The sequence below is a fragment of the Talpa occidentalis genome, unplaced genomic scaffold (genome assembly GCF_014898055.3).
Source record: "Talpa occidentalis isolate TD23 unplaced genomic scaffold, MPIMG_talOcc4v2.1 talOcc4.4, whole genome shotgun sequence".
In the NCBI taxonomy this organism is placed as follows: domain Eukaryota; kingdom Metazoa; phylum Chordata; class Mammalia; order Eulipotyphla; family Talpidae; genus Talpa; species Talpa occidentalis.
This window is the reverse complement of record NW_023604295.1, coordinates 129,697,689-129,712,804: the sequence shown is the minus strand read 5'-3', so window position 1 is coordinate 129,712,804 and position 15,116 is coordinate 129,697,689. Positions and strand designations below refer to the sequence as shown.

Genomic DNA, 15,116 nt, shown 5'->3' with positions numbered 1-15,116 from the left:
GGCAGATGTCAAGCAGCTTTGAGTAAAGAGGAAAGTAAGAAAACGAAGAGCTAAAAGCAAACCAGTGTCTACAAATAGATTTTAGGGACACTCTTAACTAAGAATACATGAGGGAATTGTTTTCAAATATTTTAAAATTAGCCCAAATTTAAAGGACTTTTCCACAAAGCTATTTTCCACTAACAAATTGCCTTCCGCTGGTGATAAAGAAAACATATTATTTCATGAGAGATTCCAAAATTACTGTTTATAAAACCTAGCCTCCACAGAAGTCAACGAAAAAAAAAACAGTGATCGGAAGTGATGTGACCACCAAAGTTGTAGGTCTCATCAGAATATTTTGGCACAATGGGCCTCCCTGGTGGCTCAGAGGTTAAGTCTCAGAGCTATCAAGCTATCATCACCAGTCACTGCAGCCAGAGTTCGATCCCCGGCCCACAAGGCGCAGTAGGCCTCTCCTGTCTCACCAGCTGCTCCCCTCAGCCATGTATTTCAGTAGATCTGCCTGTTCTGCTCCCTACTCTGTCTGGTGAATCCTCTCACCACCACCCCCCCCAACACCTCTGGCTTGCATCCCAGTTCTTGTGTGCATAAAGAAAAATAAATCTTTTTAAAAAAGAAAAATTTGCCACATATACATTAATTTTATCTTTCACTTTAAAGTTGGTTAATGCTCCTTTTACAGTTAACAGTAAAACTTTAAAAATGTGCATTATTCATTTTTTTCTTTTGTACTGAGTAACAGTATTTATAAAACTGTAACAGTTAACTAAATTCCAAATGTTATTTTTAAGGCTATTTAAATAAAAACTAAAGAGCAAGTCCTGGCCTAGAGGGCTGCTTAACTTAAAAAGATATCTATATATCTTATTACATTTATTTTATTACAATTCTTATATTATAATTGCCTGCCTTATACACCTTAAAAGAAGAGACAGGACTACATGAGGATACAGGTTTATAAAGATTTACTGGCAATTATTTGATGTTGAATGACAGTTTCCCCTGTTAATGACACATACGAATTCATAGGAAAAAAAATTCTATTTATTCATTTATTCCTCACTTAATGAAACACAAATACAAAGTTGAGTATATCATAAGCACCTACTAGCCATATAATGTGTGTAGAAATACTTGCAGGCTGTAGTACAGTATACAAAAGCTTGTTATCATTATCATCATCATCATCATCACTGCCACCACCACCGACCCTCCCCCCTCACCCTTTGGCCCTGCTTTATGAGAACTTGTGAGAACTGGCAATGCTGAAATCTCCAGAGCAAAGGGACTTAAAACCAGGGATGAAAGGACATGGAGGCTACATGAAGTTCTGCACTCCATGACCCCTGATATTGCTAGAAAACTGCTGTCTTTAAAACCAGGATATAGAGCTTTCAACATATTCTCAAAAGTTTCTGTGATGCCAATACATTAAGAGCCACTGTTCTGCAGGTCTAGAAATTGGTCTCTGGGCAGAAGAAAAAAGGTTTAACTCAATTTTCATGATGACAGTTATTATTATGTTACAGTTTGTTGAATAAACAAGTGCTAAATCAGTGGCTGCTATGTCAGCCACTCTGCTTGGAAGAGGGTAGACAAATGAGTAAGACTGTGCTCCCTGAGTTCTGTGAGACAAACAATACCCTGAGTTATTGCAATAACAGAAGAAGTATAGAAATAACTTCTGGAAAAGAGAAGCAAAAACTAACCACCTGGCTTCTTGGGAGATGCTATAAGGGCTTATCAGGCCAACTTAACAGGTATTTATTTAGTGCCTGTTAAATGAATCAAGTAGTAAAAGATTTAAAAGCTGACAATTTAGAGGAAAAGGACATGTAAATAAACAATTACACTACAGTGATACAATTTTGTAAACAAAAAAAAAAAGAAGAAAGAAAAGAATTTGTTCCATGTGATATAGGCTTGTCAAGAAAGATTAATTAAGCCAAGTTATGAGGGACAATAGGAGCTGAAGGGTGGTGGATGTGTTACCCAAACACAGGGAGACAGGAAGCAAAGGGGCCAAAGGGACTTAGGGCTGCTGCAGTGGGGAGGGACTGGCCCCACACAGCTAAAGCACTGCATGAATGGGCACTGGGCTAGGGGTGCGGAACAGGGGAGCACATAAAGTGGGTAGAAAGGCGACTTTATTAGGGCATTACAGGTTATGCCAAACAACTTGGACCTTAGGTGACAGGAGACACTGAAAGGTTTTGAAGCGATTCCATGAGCACAGGAACACCCCTGCACAAGAATCACCTTTGTATTACCAGAAAACCTCAAATCCGTAAGGCACATCAATTTCTGCTGTATTAATTTAAAAAAAAAAAATCAAAATTCAATGATCAGCAGTGTGTATCACAATCCCCATTTTCATATCGCCATCATTTATTATAGGTACTACATGAGCAGAGTACATGACCCTCTAACTCAGGGAATTACTGTAATGCTCCAGTGAGACATTCCATGTGAAATGCTTAAAACAGGGCTAAGTACACAATCGGCATTCAATGACTGTTAATGATAATTATATACTGATGGTAATAAAAAGAAAAAAGGCACCTGAGAAGACAATAATATGGTTAAATTACCACAACCTAAAAAGACATCTTAAGAAACTACAGGAGTAGCTAAGTAACTTCTATCAAAAAAAAAGAAAAAAATCAACTAGGCTAAAACTAAAAAAGACTACATTTAGTAAACTTTCCTAGCATCAAATAAAAAGACAAACTCTTAAGACTCTTAAGGTTGTTTCACCAGGTTGTTTCACACAGCCAGTTGGAAGCAGAGCAATGAGACAGGTTCAGTACATTTATTTATCAGCTAGTCTGAGGAGAGCTGGTATAACTGACAAGACACGTTAACCAGTAAGACTGGCCCATGAGATTCCTGGACTCACTGCCACTGCTATTAAGCTGGATAACTGTCAGTTCAAGAAGCACAGGCATGTGCTATCAAACATCCTGGTCCATTTATTCCTAGTAAGAAGACATGAAAGATGGTGCTTTGTAGCTTGTGCATTGCATGGTGAACATGCATTGTTTACTCCCAATTTGGTTAATTTTGTTTTTAACAAACAAGTTCCACTAAGGTAACTGCAAAGTAACAGATACAAATTAATAGATAATAAAATTTTGACAAATGCAACCTTATAAACTAAAACAATCCACAGTGTCAAATCAATAGGAAATAAATGGTTAAGGAAAAAACCCTAAGCAACATGGACAACAGCTAAAGTTTTAAAAACTTTTTTAAAAAATTTCAAGTCAATCCAACATGAACAGACACCTCTAGCTATAAAATCCACTCAATTTTCATAATTGAGCAAGGCAGGCAGTAAGGAAGAACATGCCAGATATTAACTGCGCATTAAATCTCTACCGACATAAGCCACTCATCAAGTTGTAACACCCAGCTCTTAAATACCATCTGAATGTAAAAGCAAGACCAAGAGGGAGGACAGTTCCTTACCACATACCAGATGGCTGGTGAGGACAGCTACTGGAGCCAAGGTGACAAGGGCAATGCAAGAGAACAATGATCACAATGAACTCCCTTCAATGTAGAAGTTAGCTTCATGTACCCAAAGATTTTGAAATTAGCTGGGACTATTAATCACCACCTAAAATATTTCAATGAGAAAAGGCGCCAAATAATATTCTTTTAAAAGTGCAGGCAGCACTTTTATTTATGAGAACATACATGCACAATTATAAACACAGGTAAGTCACCTGTTCATCTCAACTAATCAGTTACATTCACAACCTACACTCACCATGATTAACCCACTACCAGTCTCTTCAATGGAATAACCTTAACTTGCTTAAATGCCACCAGTGTGCAATTCTAAAACTTTATCCACTTAAACGTGCTTAACAGCAACCTGTCACCCTGAGGTGAGAGTGATGGGAGAGGAAACTCAGGTTCAAGACTTTAGCCCAGCCCAACCCAGTGTAGCCCAGAATCTCACTCAACTAGTAGTTTTCGAATGGGCTATCTTGGGGCCCCTCAAGAAGATTTTTGAAAAAATGATACCCTAATATAGCATTAACACACACAGCCTCGTGATTTCTACCACTCAGCACCCAAGTGGTCTTAGGCGAGTTACTTAAACCTTTCTCATGACTGTTTCTTCATCTGTCACACAGGGACAACAGTCTCTATCTGGCAGCTGTAAGGATTAAATAAATTAACAGAGTGGTTCAACAGCACCTGGCTGTAACACTTAATACCTATGATTTATTATTATAATACCGTCACCCATTATTATTACCATGATGACCGTTGAAAGCATGTAACCAGAGACCATATTTTAAGTTGTTCCTACCCAATCATTCCCTCCAGGAAATGGCCCTTCCAGGCCATTTAGGATTATATAAGGGCACTGCACAGCTTTCAGCACATTCTGTTTCACAACATAATGCCACCCTATTCGCAATTCCCCCTCCCCCAACCACTCATATTCACTCAGTACTTCAAGCATCAACTTGCTGAATATCGTACAACTTAAAACAAAAGAGAATTTCATTAGGATTTCTACGGATTCCCATTTTCATCTTAAAAATCCTCCTACTTCAAAGGTAAATTCTTTCTCCAGGAGAAATTACCCTACCCTGACTTCACTCCGAATCACACATACACAGAATCATAGAAAGGAGTGGTTTCCTCCCCAACACAGTAACAGCACATTATCATAATGTAATTTCTGCCAAAGCCCTATTTTCAAGCTCACTGTAGTTGGGCATTAAGTTTCTTTTCTCTTCAACCTTCCCTAGGAGAACAAAAAGTACAGGACAGCAGCTGCTGCCACTTAAGGGAGGAGACAGCAATACAAAAGCCCTTTCACCAGCAAATTTCTTAACCTCCCTACAGAGGCCTCCCACCAATATCTATTTAAGTTCCTGCTGCCAGGAATTTTAGACACAGCTCCAACAGAGGTAATTGGTCCCACCACAGTGGACCCCACTTCTAAGGGCTCTTAGTCACTCTTACTTTTTGGTCATGACACCGGAACTCATGAAATGTTTCTACATTCTATTTCCTGTCATCAGCGAAGAAGTCTGAGGAAATAACATAGGTTCCTGGTTGCCTGCAGATCCTACTTTTAGTTGGGAAAAGTTGTTTTCTAAACTTGAGTGAATAATTAAGATACAATTCTGCCAAACCAGAAAACATTTTCCTCTCACAGTGTGGTCAGGCGATAAGGTTAGCCTAGATTAAAATCCCCTTCTGTTCCCACTACCCAAACATGCCACCCACCCTGTGTCCACTCAACTGAGGAAGGCCAGGAGCCTGTCTCCAAATACATAATACAGGAGTAGTGCACTCACACTCCCCCCCAAATGAAAAAGTGGCCAGGTTCTCTTAAGAAAAACGCAGTCCTTGTTTTTCCTTCCCCATTTCATGAATGGTGATTTATCTTGCTGCAACAGCTGACTTCCATAGTAATTCATCCCACGTTCTTTCATCAAAATAAATTTTAATCCTAAAACCATATTGGAAGTCTGAGAGTAACACAACACTAATAAGTTTAGAAATTCATTCTTATCGCAATGAAAAGCATGGTCTCCCCAAAATAAATTGAGTCAGAAGGGAAGCACAATGGGTTGCACAACATGAAGAGCCAAAAGCTAAACTAGCCTGCAGTGCCAGCTACTCGGGAGTCTGGGGCAGGAGGATGGCTTGAGCCCAGGAGTTCTGTGCTGCAGTGCGTTATGCCAACTGGGTGTCTGGACTAGGTTGGGCATTAATAAGGTGACCTCCCAGGAGGCGGGGGACCACCAGGTTGCCTAAGGAGGGGTGAACAGGTCCAGGTTGAAAATGGAGCAGGTCAAAACTCATGCTGATCAAAAACTGAACCTGAAGGGAGAACATACTCCAGGGCATCTAGTTAGCAATACATATATCAGGGGACTCCACCTAGCATTTTTTGAAATCTTTTAACAGACCATTTTTCTTGACACTTCTGTAGTTTTAAAACTAACAAAAAGCGGCAAGTTTTCATTGGTGTTCAAGTTAACAATAGGTGAATTTACACCACAAACTTACAGGAGATTCTACCATGCTCAAATCTGAAGCTTCTAAGAAAGCAAACAGGAATTAGGAACATATCTGAAGTGAGGATGAGTGACTGCTGAGTAGAAAGTTGTGCAAATGAAAACCAACTTAGATGTGAAATTATGCACGCTTCAAAGATACTTACTATACAAACTTTTCTGTTAAATGTGCTTTGTAATTTTCACATTTTAAGGAGACAAAAAAGGGGATGAATCTTAATTAAAGCACTGGAGATTGGCCCTCTAACAAGACCAACTTTCCAAATGATTTTTCACATTACACTCTACTCGGAACCTCAAACAGAGCAATCCTGTGGGTGTGGATTTGTCAGAACAGTTCACTAAAATAGCCAGAGGCCTCTCCAGGAAAAGAATATGAGACAGTGAGAGATTAGGGATGAGTCAAATGGCTGTCACCCCCACACAGCAATTACATAGTACCTCCCTGCAAAGTCAATTAGCAAAAACATACAAAATCCAGAGCTAAGAGAACCGCACATTTGGCTACATAGTTCAGGAAGTTCATAGAATTTTTATCAAAAAAAAAAAAAAAACTAAAAACTACTATTTAAGGGATGTTTAAAATTTAAATAGATGTTTTAAAGAAAGGAAGGACCTTTAAAATAGTAAGGACTAAATTTGATTGTGAAGTATGTTCTCTAAGAAGCAAACAAATGATACCCGTATTTGACAAAGTTGAAACAGGTAAAACACCCACGAAATCTGGGTTTTATTACTCCACCAGTATTGTAGTTCAAAATGAGGTCAAAGACAAGAAGAAAAAAGATAGGTAAGTGGGCAGGTTCTAGGACCGTAAAAGTCAAGCAGTCCTGTGCAGACCTGTATCAATTAGCCCAATATTAAATGCATGACACAGAAGGAAGAGCCCAGGAGAAATGGGCAATGAGCAGAGAGAGAATGAAGTTCTCGAAGAGTGCTAATAAGCCTGCCCTGAGTCAGACCAATTACAATTCACATCGAGGTTTAGTACTATAGCCAGTAGGGTCCTCACTGGTACTTCTGAACTGCCCCTATTTTATCTATCTGACAGATACCTCTCCACATTTTGAAGCAGCCCTAGAAATTAAACACAAAAGAAAAATCAGCATGCCTAATTTTAGTATCACTGCAGCACAAAACATACAGACTTTTCTGAAGGAATTCTACACTATGATAGGAACTACCTTAAAATCTCTGAAATAATTTGGGTTGATACTACTGCCAAAATATACCTTGTCATATATGCCAGGTCAATGTGCAAATATTACTACTTGACTTTAATCCAGTTTCAAAAAGCATATAAACATAAATCTACTGTACACTACATGTCTTTTCCTGTGTAAAGGACGACAGAATAGATGATCTAAAAATGACCTTCCAACTTTTCTCTCACCTTTAAATCTCAATATTTACACAAATGCAGAACAATTTCTTATATACTAACCCCACTGGCCATCATCAGAATCATCCTCTGACCTCCCACCAAGTTCCAATTGAAAAAGTCCGGCATTGCCATTAAGCTCTGAAAACCACCACAGGCCTATTTCAGGATATTGTTTTGTTCAGTTTTTTTTTTTTTCTTTGTAGTAAAAATATCCCAATCTCTTTCATTTAAAGAGAAAAATACTACTTTCTAAAAAGCAACAATAAAAATACTTTTACTTGAAAAAAAATTTCAAAAGGCAATGCACATATAATTTAAGTCATCAAGAAAATGTAAATTAAGATTTGGGGTTTCTATTTTGTGTCTTAACATACAACAGTTGTTTAGAGGCTTTCAAAACCCACCTTGGAATAGAAAAAAAGCAAAAATAACTGTCTTTAGTAAACTCACATAACATCATATATAGTTTAAGCTTCTGTTACTAAGTTTTGGGCAGTTTGCTATGTTGACATTTTACCTAAAGATTCTAATTCATATTGAGGGAATATAACCAAAAAAAGATATAGTCTACTCTTTGGATGAAGAATTACTAACCTCCACTGATTATACCATTTTCTGTTGAATTATGCTATGGATATTTTAGATGAGTAATATTTAATCTGTAGATAAAACTAACATATGCTATTGGTACATAATTCCTTATAAAAAAGAACCCCTTGAATAAAGGCACATTAAAAATATAACAGTCTTTTTAAAACAACTTATTTCTAAGGCAGTTATTGTATCTTTCACATGCTATACACTTACTAAATGCAGGGATGGGTAAGCAGATGGAAATTGACTTAAGAACTTACTTGTGGTATTATTGAATAAACTTTAAAAAAGTTTTAATGTCATTAAATCTCTTTTGGAAAGACCAATGAGCTTAATGAATTGAACTCTACCAATGGCTGACTAGTGCTGTGATTGCCTAGTTTCCTTCTATTTCTACCACCATTCTCAGAGGACAGGACATTCAAAGTGGGGGGAAAAATCATTAATCATTAATTCTTTTGACATTTAATAAGGAGTTTCCACATGCCAGACACTTTTTGTTAAGTGTTGAGGATAGAAAATAATGGAGCCTAAAGTCTGTCCCTAATGCTATTCTGAGACTGCTCTGGGTTGAATAGTGTCCCTCAAATTCTTGAAGTCCTCATCCCTCAGAATCTAAATGCATGTGGTAATAGAGCCTTTAAAATGAGGTCATGGGCTGGACTCTAACCCCATATAACTGGTGTCCTCGCAGCAAGAGAGAACATACATATATGTAGGAGAAGATGGCCATCTACATGTCCAGCAGGAGGCCTCTGAAACCTTGATCTTTGACTTCTAGATTCCAGAATTGTAGGAAAATTAGTTTCTATTGTTTAAGATACCCAGTCTATAGTATTCCTATGGCAGTCCTAACAAAGTAATACAAAGAAAGGCTCACATTCCACCAGGGATGACTGACATAAATTATGGTATCTGTGAAAAGCACTTAAATTAGAAATACGTATGGAGTGGAAAACAATGCACACTCCAACATGAATTTGACTGTCACGGTTGATCTGTCTGTAGGACTTTATTCTAGGAGGAAGAACATCGCAACAAAGCATTACTACCATTTATGAAAGGCATTAATAGGCTAACACAAATGAGGAAACTTTTCCATATTATTTTAATTTATCCTTACATAACCTTATGGTTAATTATAAGTGTCCTCATCTCACAAATGAAGTTTTTGGGTTTTTTTCCCCAAATGAAGAGTTTTAAGAAGATAATGAACCTAACCAAAATCACCCAATTAACAACAAAAGAGCCAGGATTCCAAGCCAGTATTTTCAATTCAATACTGCGCTACCCTATGTCTGCCCTGCAAACAGAACCGGGAGGGGATACTAAGTAAAGCCGATCTTATCACTTACGTTTCAACACAGTGTCTTCTCTGTGCACTGCACAACTGTACGTGTATGCAATAATCTCTGAAGGGCATGTTACAACAGTGATGTGGTTGTCCTAAGTGTGAGTCTGCAAACATACTAGCTTGAAATGCTCTGGAAGTGCTTCTCAAAATTACACCAAAACCACAATGATGCTGCTGCTAATATGGAGTACAAACTCAGAGATCAGTATTATTGGTAACAATTTTGTCTGTTTTTGAACTCATTTTTTGTCAACTCAGTCGTGATTCCCTTGATTCCATCCTCATATCTTAGCCACACATAAAGACACCTGCAACAGGACAAAAAAGCTTGCGCATATACTTCTGTGCTCGAGCTGAATAAAGGCAAGTGGAAAATTACGAAGGAACTAACACAAGGCAGTTATTTACTTTAGGAAAAATGGGAGGGGAAGCATAGCAATCCAGAGCAGTAACAACATTTACCTGTTTCTTCATCTATTTTGAAAACACCAATGCCAGAACCATCTCTAATGGAATATCGGATATCTCCATCTCTTCCTGTGTCCTCATCTCGAGCCGATACGGTGATGACCGATGAACCAAGAGGCACATCTTCTTTCACAACGCCCTTCTCCACAAAGCTGGAAAACACTGGTGGGTGTAAGTTCTCATTCACATCAATTACTTCCACTTCAACAAAGCAAGTGGAAGACAAAGAAACTGGCTTCCCTTTGTCTTTGGCCCTCACGGTGAGATTATATACTTGCTTCTTCTCAAAGTCCAACTGCTGGATAATCCTAACTGCTCCACTGAGTTTATCCACATCAAAGTTTCCTTCTCCGTGGTCCATAAGGCTGTATCTTACTTGACTAGACTGACCTAAATCAGGATCATAGGCCTCTAACCACATGATTATGGTTCCTTCTGGAAGGTCCTCTCGAACTTTCACACGGTAATTAGGTGGAATGAACTTAGGTGGGTTGTCATTAACATCCTCTAATGATACTTTCAAAAGTACAGTAGAAAACAACTGAGGTTCTTCTTTGGCTTGATCCCTGGCTTCAATCTTTAAGTAATGCACACGCTGTATTTCGCGATCCAAAGGGTATGCAATCTTAATAACACCAGTAACACTGTCAATGGAAAACTTATCTGTGTCTGTAAGAATCGAGTATGTCACATGTCCATTGGGTCCTAGATCTCTATCTGTGGCTTCCACCTGGATGATTTCACTATTAACCTCCTTGTCTTCACTCACTTCAACAAAATAGCTCTCTTGTAAAAACTCTGGTGGATTATCATTGGCATCCAAAACTCTGATGTCTAGAAGATGCCAGGCAGCTTTCTGTGGTATACCAAGGTCGTATACTGTAATATTCAGGGTATATTTGTCTGTTGTTTCACGGTCAAGTGGAGATAAAATTTTTAGCATTCCTGTGTCCATGTCAACAGTGAAGCAACTATCCTCATTTCCTCCAGAAATAGCATAGACTAGTTTTCCATTGAAGCCAGTGTCAAGGTCAGAGGCATTCATGGAAATTATGCTGGAACCCACAGGGTAGTTTTCCTTTACTGCAATGGCAGTTGGAAGAGTGCTTCTAAACTGTGGTGCATGAGCATTGACAGAGTGAGAGTCAAAGAAAATATCCTCCACCTCTCCCTGGTTGTGTAACCGATTTGCCTGCAGGAGCTTCTCAGCCAGCATTTTGGCAACTCCAGTCTCTTCACACTGCAAGCTGACTGGCTTGCGAGTGGCAGCCACAGTTAGATTGATATACAAGGGTGTGGCAAAATTTTCTCCATCTGTAGCTGTAATTCTCAAACTATGAAAAGACACCTTTGCACCTAAGCCATCCATTAGTGATTGTTTAAGTGACAATACCCCAGAGTTGGGATTTAAGCTAAACAAATCTAGTTCGTTTCCAGCTTCAATTTGATATCGTACCAGCTGAAGCTCATCAGCATCAATAGCAGACACAGTAGTTATTTGCTCTCCCACACCAAGATCCCTGGGAATTGTTCCTTCACAATTTATTTTCTCAAATAAGGGTGTGTTGTCATTCAAGTTATTGAGAGTTACAGTAGCAAGGACTTCGACTTCTCGACGGTATGGCAAGCCCCAGTCTGATGCTCGAATCCTCAGAGTATAAACCCGAGGCATGAGCTCATAGTCCAAGCTTTCTGAAGTACTCACAGCACCAGTAAAATGGTTAATCACAAATGGCACGTGATTTAAATTGGCAATACTGTAAGTCACATATCCATTCTCACCCTCATCAGGGTCTAAGGCACTGATGCTCATGACAGTAGTACCAATGGGCACATTCTCATCAAAAGATGCTTTGTAAGCTGTCTGGGTAAATTCAGGAGCATTACCATTTGCATTTAAGATTTTAACCAAGACTCGGGTGGAGGCTCTTCTGTCACTGGTTGTTACTTCAAGTTCAAAATGGGATGCCTGTTGTCTTTTAACTGGTTCCAAAATGGAAATGAGACCAGTGTTGTGATTTAAACTGAATTTAGCCTTTCCAGGTGTACTTTTAAAAACATACCTCAAATGAGGATAAGCAGGCGTGGCTTTTACCATAACCACAGGTGTGTTGGGAGGGGCAAATTCACTAATTTCTGCTCTGTAAACATCCCTTTCAAACCTGACTGGCCCGGCTTTAAACTGTGGAGAGGTCACATGAATTACTTTCACAGACGAGAACTGGGGAGGAGTTCCTTTATCTTTAGCCTGTAGTGTCAGGTTATAGCCAAAAGGATGACTGTCCCAATCGATGCCACCAATTCCTTTGACTTTATATTCTTTACTCCCTGGAGAAGACCTCACTGTTCTAAACTGCTGGAGGAGGTCACCTGCCACAATGCTTAAAGAAGCGATTTCCCCATTGGTACCCTGATCACAGTCATCCACTGTTACGATTGCATACGTTGGGTCCTTGTCCAGTTCTGATGGTGACAATGTCACTGCTGTTATCACGGGAGCACATTCGTTGGCCTGTTCTACATGAACTGTTAGCTTGGCCATGCTGCTGATGCCACTGCTACCATACAATTTCATTCCACGGTCCACAGCAAGAATCTCCATCTCATAGAGCTTGGTCTCTGTGTAATCAAGTCTACCAGTTAAAACCACTGCACCACTGGTTGGGTGAATAGCAAACATGTCTGTTCGGTCTTTAAAACTGTAGTAAAATTCTCCATTGGTTCCTATGTCTGCATCTGTGGCACTGACTCTTGCAATGCTGGTCCGGATGGCTGTGTTTTCAGGTAAAGAGACACTGTAAGAGGTGGGGGAGAATAATGGTCTCAAGTCATTTGTATCCAACACTTGCACCCTGACCTTTGTGCGTGCTTCAGCATTAGTATTTTTTTCAACTGCTTTGACTATCAAGATGTAATGATCTTTCACTTCCCTATTAAGAATAGCTGTATTTCCTCCTTTGGTCCTTATTCTTAGAAAGCAAAAATCTCCAAGGATGTATTCTTCAGCTTTAAATAGGTTTTCATTGTCTCCAGAGACAATTTTGTATCTTAACTCCCACAGAGGATTTGTAAGGTAAATGCCCATCTTTATAGGGTGTCCAACATAGGTTTTAGCTGCGGAGTTCTCATGCACAGTGACATTGTACTGGAAATGTGTAAACTGTATAGGTGTCTGTTCAAGTGTTTGGCTTCCATCACTGTCTCCAAAATGCTGGAGGAGGAGGAGCAGAAGCAGAAGCAAGGCCAAATGTCTCCCCATTGCTTAACTCTCAGGAATCTGAAAGACAGAAAAGAAAGATAAAACAATTACTCCTTCAGGGGACTACAATAAATTTTTTTCTTAATTTTCTTAAATTTTGAGACTTTGTATTTTAATGAAGTATTTTCCATCTGTATGGTATACGAGTTAATGTAGTGATTTCAATTTTTCCCAATGTAAGTATCAAGACTCCTCTAATGTTTAGAATTACTGTTCAAAAATAATCTTTTTTCTTATTTTAATGGCTCAAATTAAAGAACCATAATGAGCACCATGAAAGCCTATCAATGTAATAATCCAATCACATTCTTACACTTAAATCTTCAAGCAGTTGTAAAAAAGAGAGATAATGAACAGTTTGCTTATATACACTGAATTAAATGTTCAAAAATACACAAAATTAATGCTATTACAGTACCCTGACCATGGGAGGCATCTAACAACTAATTTAGAACAATAATCAAAAAATCCTCAACAGTTTCATATGATGTCCCATGACAGTTTATAATCTCATTTCAAAATTTATTCCCAAATAACATTATTTCTTTATAAGAATGATTAAGTCCACTCCTTCCATAATGAAAGGGTTTACTTTAACTTTATCACTGTATAGCTATTTAAAGGTATTAAAATAACTATCACCAAGTATTCTACTGAGGTCATTTCTGAACCACCAACATGAGCTGAAGGAAACTCAGTTGACAAAAAGGAATGCTAAAAAGAACTTTCCCCAAATCTCACCAAAACATCAGTGTTTTATCACTGCTTCACTCACAACCCCAGCTTGTTCTCTGTCTTCGGGGAACTAACTGAACCACCACCACCCAGGGGCCCTTACTAGAACGCAAGATGAGAGAACATGCGTGTGTACATACGTGTACACACACACACACCTGCATCATCTGAGCTTACACATGTCAAGGGCCCAATCAATGCAGCAAGGCTGCAGGCACTGCAGAAGTGTCAGAGGGTAAGGTGGGAAGCAAAGAGGACATCTGAGAAAGAGTTGCCTTTAACATGAGGGACGGAAGGCAGTCCACTGGGCTGAGACCTAGCAGGGGAGCAGGAAAATTATTTTCACACCAACAGTTCCCCTACTGCCAACAAATTCACCTTGTAAATCAAAGCAGCTTCACAAAGACAACCTAGCATTGTCAAGAGAGGACAGGACTGTACCCTTGGCAAAGTAACTCTCAAATGCATATTCACTAAATGTGACTGTGACCAAAGGGGAAAGAGAGAGCAGACTGGAGGGCTGCTTTAACAGCCAGGTTGAAAATTAGTATGGCAATATTAATTTACAGTATCTTAACTCAGCTACTGCCAACTTTGCCCCATTAATCATTTCATTATGGAAAAAAAGAAAAGACCTGATATGCTGAAAGCAATTAGAAGCTTAATTGATAGTGAATCATGTTCAAGTTGGGCACCCTAAATTGCTCTTTAGCTATGAAGCCTTCTCCTGAGCAGATAAAGTCAGGAAATTAGACAGATTTTTGGCCTCTAGGAAAACAATTAAAAGAAAATAATCTTCTGCTAGAACTATCCTTTAATTTAGTCAATAGTTCCGACACTCAGGGAAATTTTAGTATTTATGCTGTGTTGCAGTGATTTTAATCAAAACAAGTGAAAATTTCAATTCAATTCAACGTAGAGGTATTGAGAATCTGTTATTTGACAGACTGTGGTAGGTATGTAGAATCAAGCTTCCAATCCAGAGGTATATACAAAGGACAAATGAAACAGATATAAAGAAAATGCTTTAAAGGACATTAAAGAAGCACTGTCTTCTGTTTTAGGAGACATTATTACCAGTATCCACTATATAACAAAATATTACACCAGGTTCTACTGCAAGCACAGTTAAAATATTTTTACTTAATTCTAGATGTAAAATATCATGCAGCCATTAACAAGCTAAGACAGCATACACATGCTGATAGGTGAAGATGTCCAGATACTCAATGAGAAAAACTAAAATTGATACCATTTATATTT

At 38.7% G+C, this 15,116-nt stretch overlaps 1 protein-coding gene across 4 annotated transcripts in view; it reads right to left on the bottom strand.

The window, feature by feature from the left end:
* Window positions 1-15,116, bottom strand: part of FAT1 (FAT atypical cadherin 1) — a 116,218-nt gene that overhangs the window by 87,308 nt on the left and 13,794 nt on the right. For all 4 annotated transcript variants that reach the window (XM_054701025.1, XM_054701024.1, XM_037526343.1 and 1 more), the window contains exon 2: window positions 9,854-13,136. In XM_054701025.1, coding sequence (XP_054557000.1) covers window positions 9,854-13,118 — 3,265 coding nt within the window. In that variant the 5' untranslated portion in view covers window positions 13,119-13,136. The remainder of the gene's footprint in view (window positions 1-9,853; window positions 13,137-15,116) is intronic.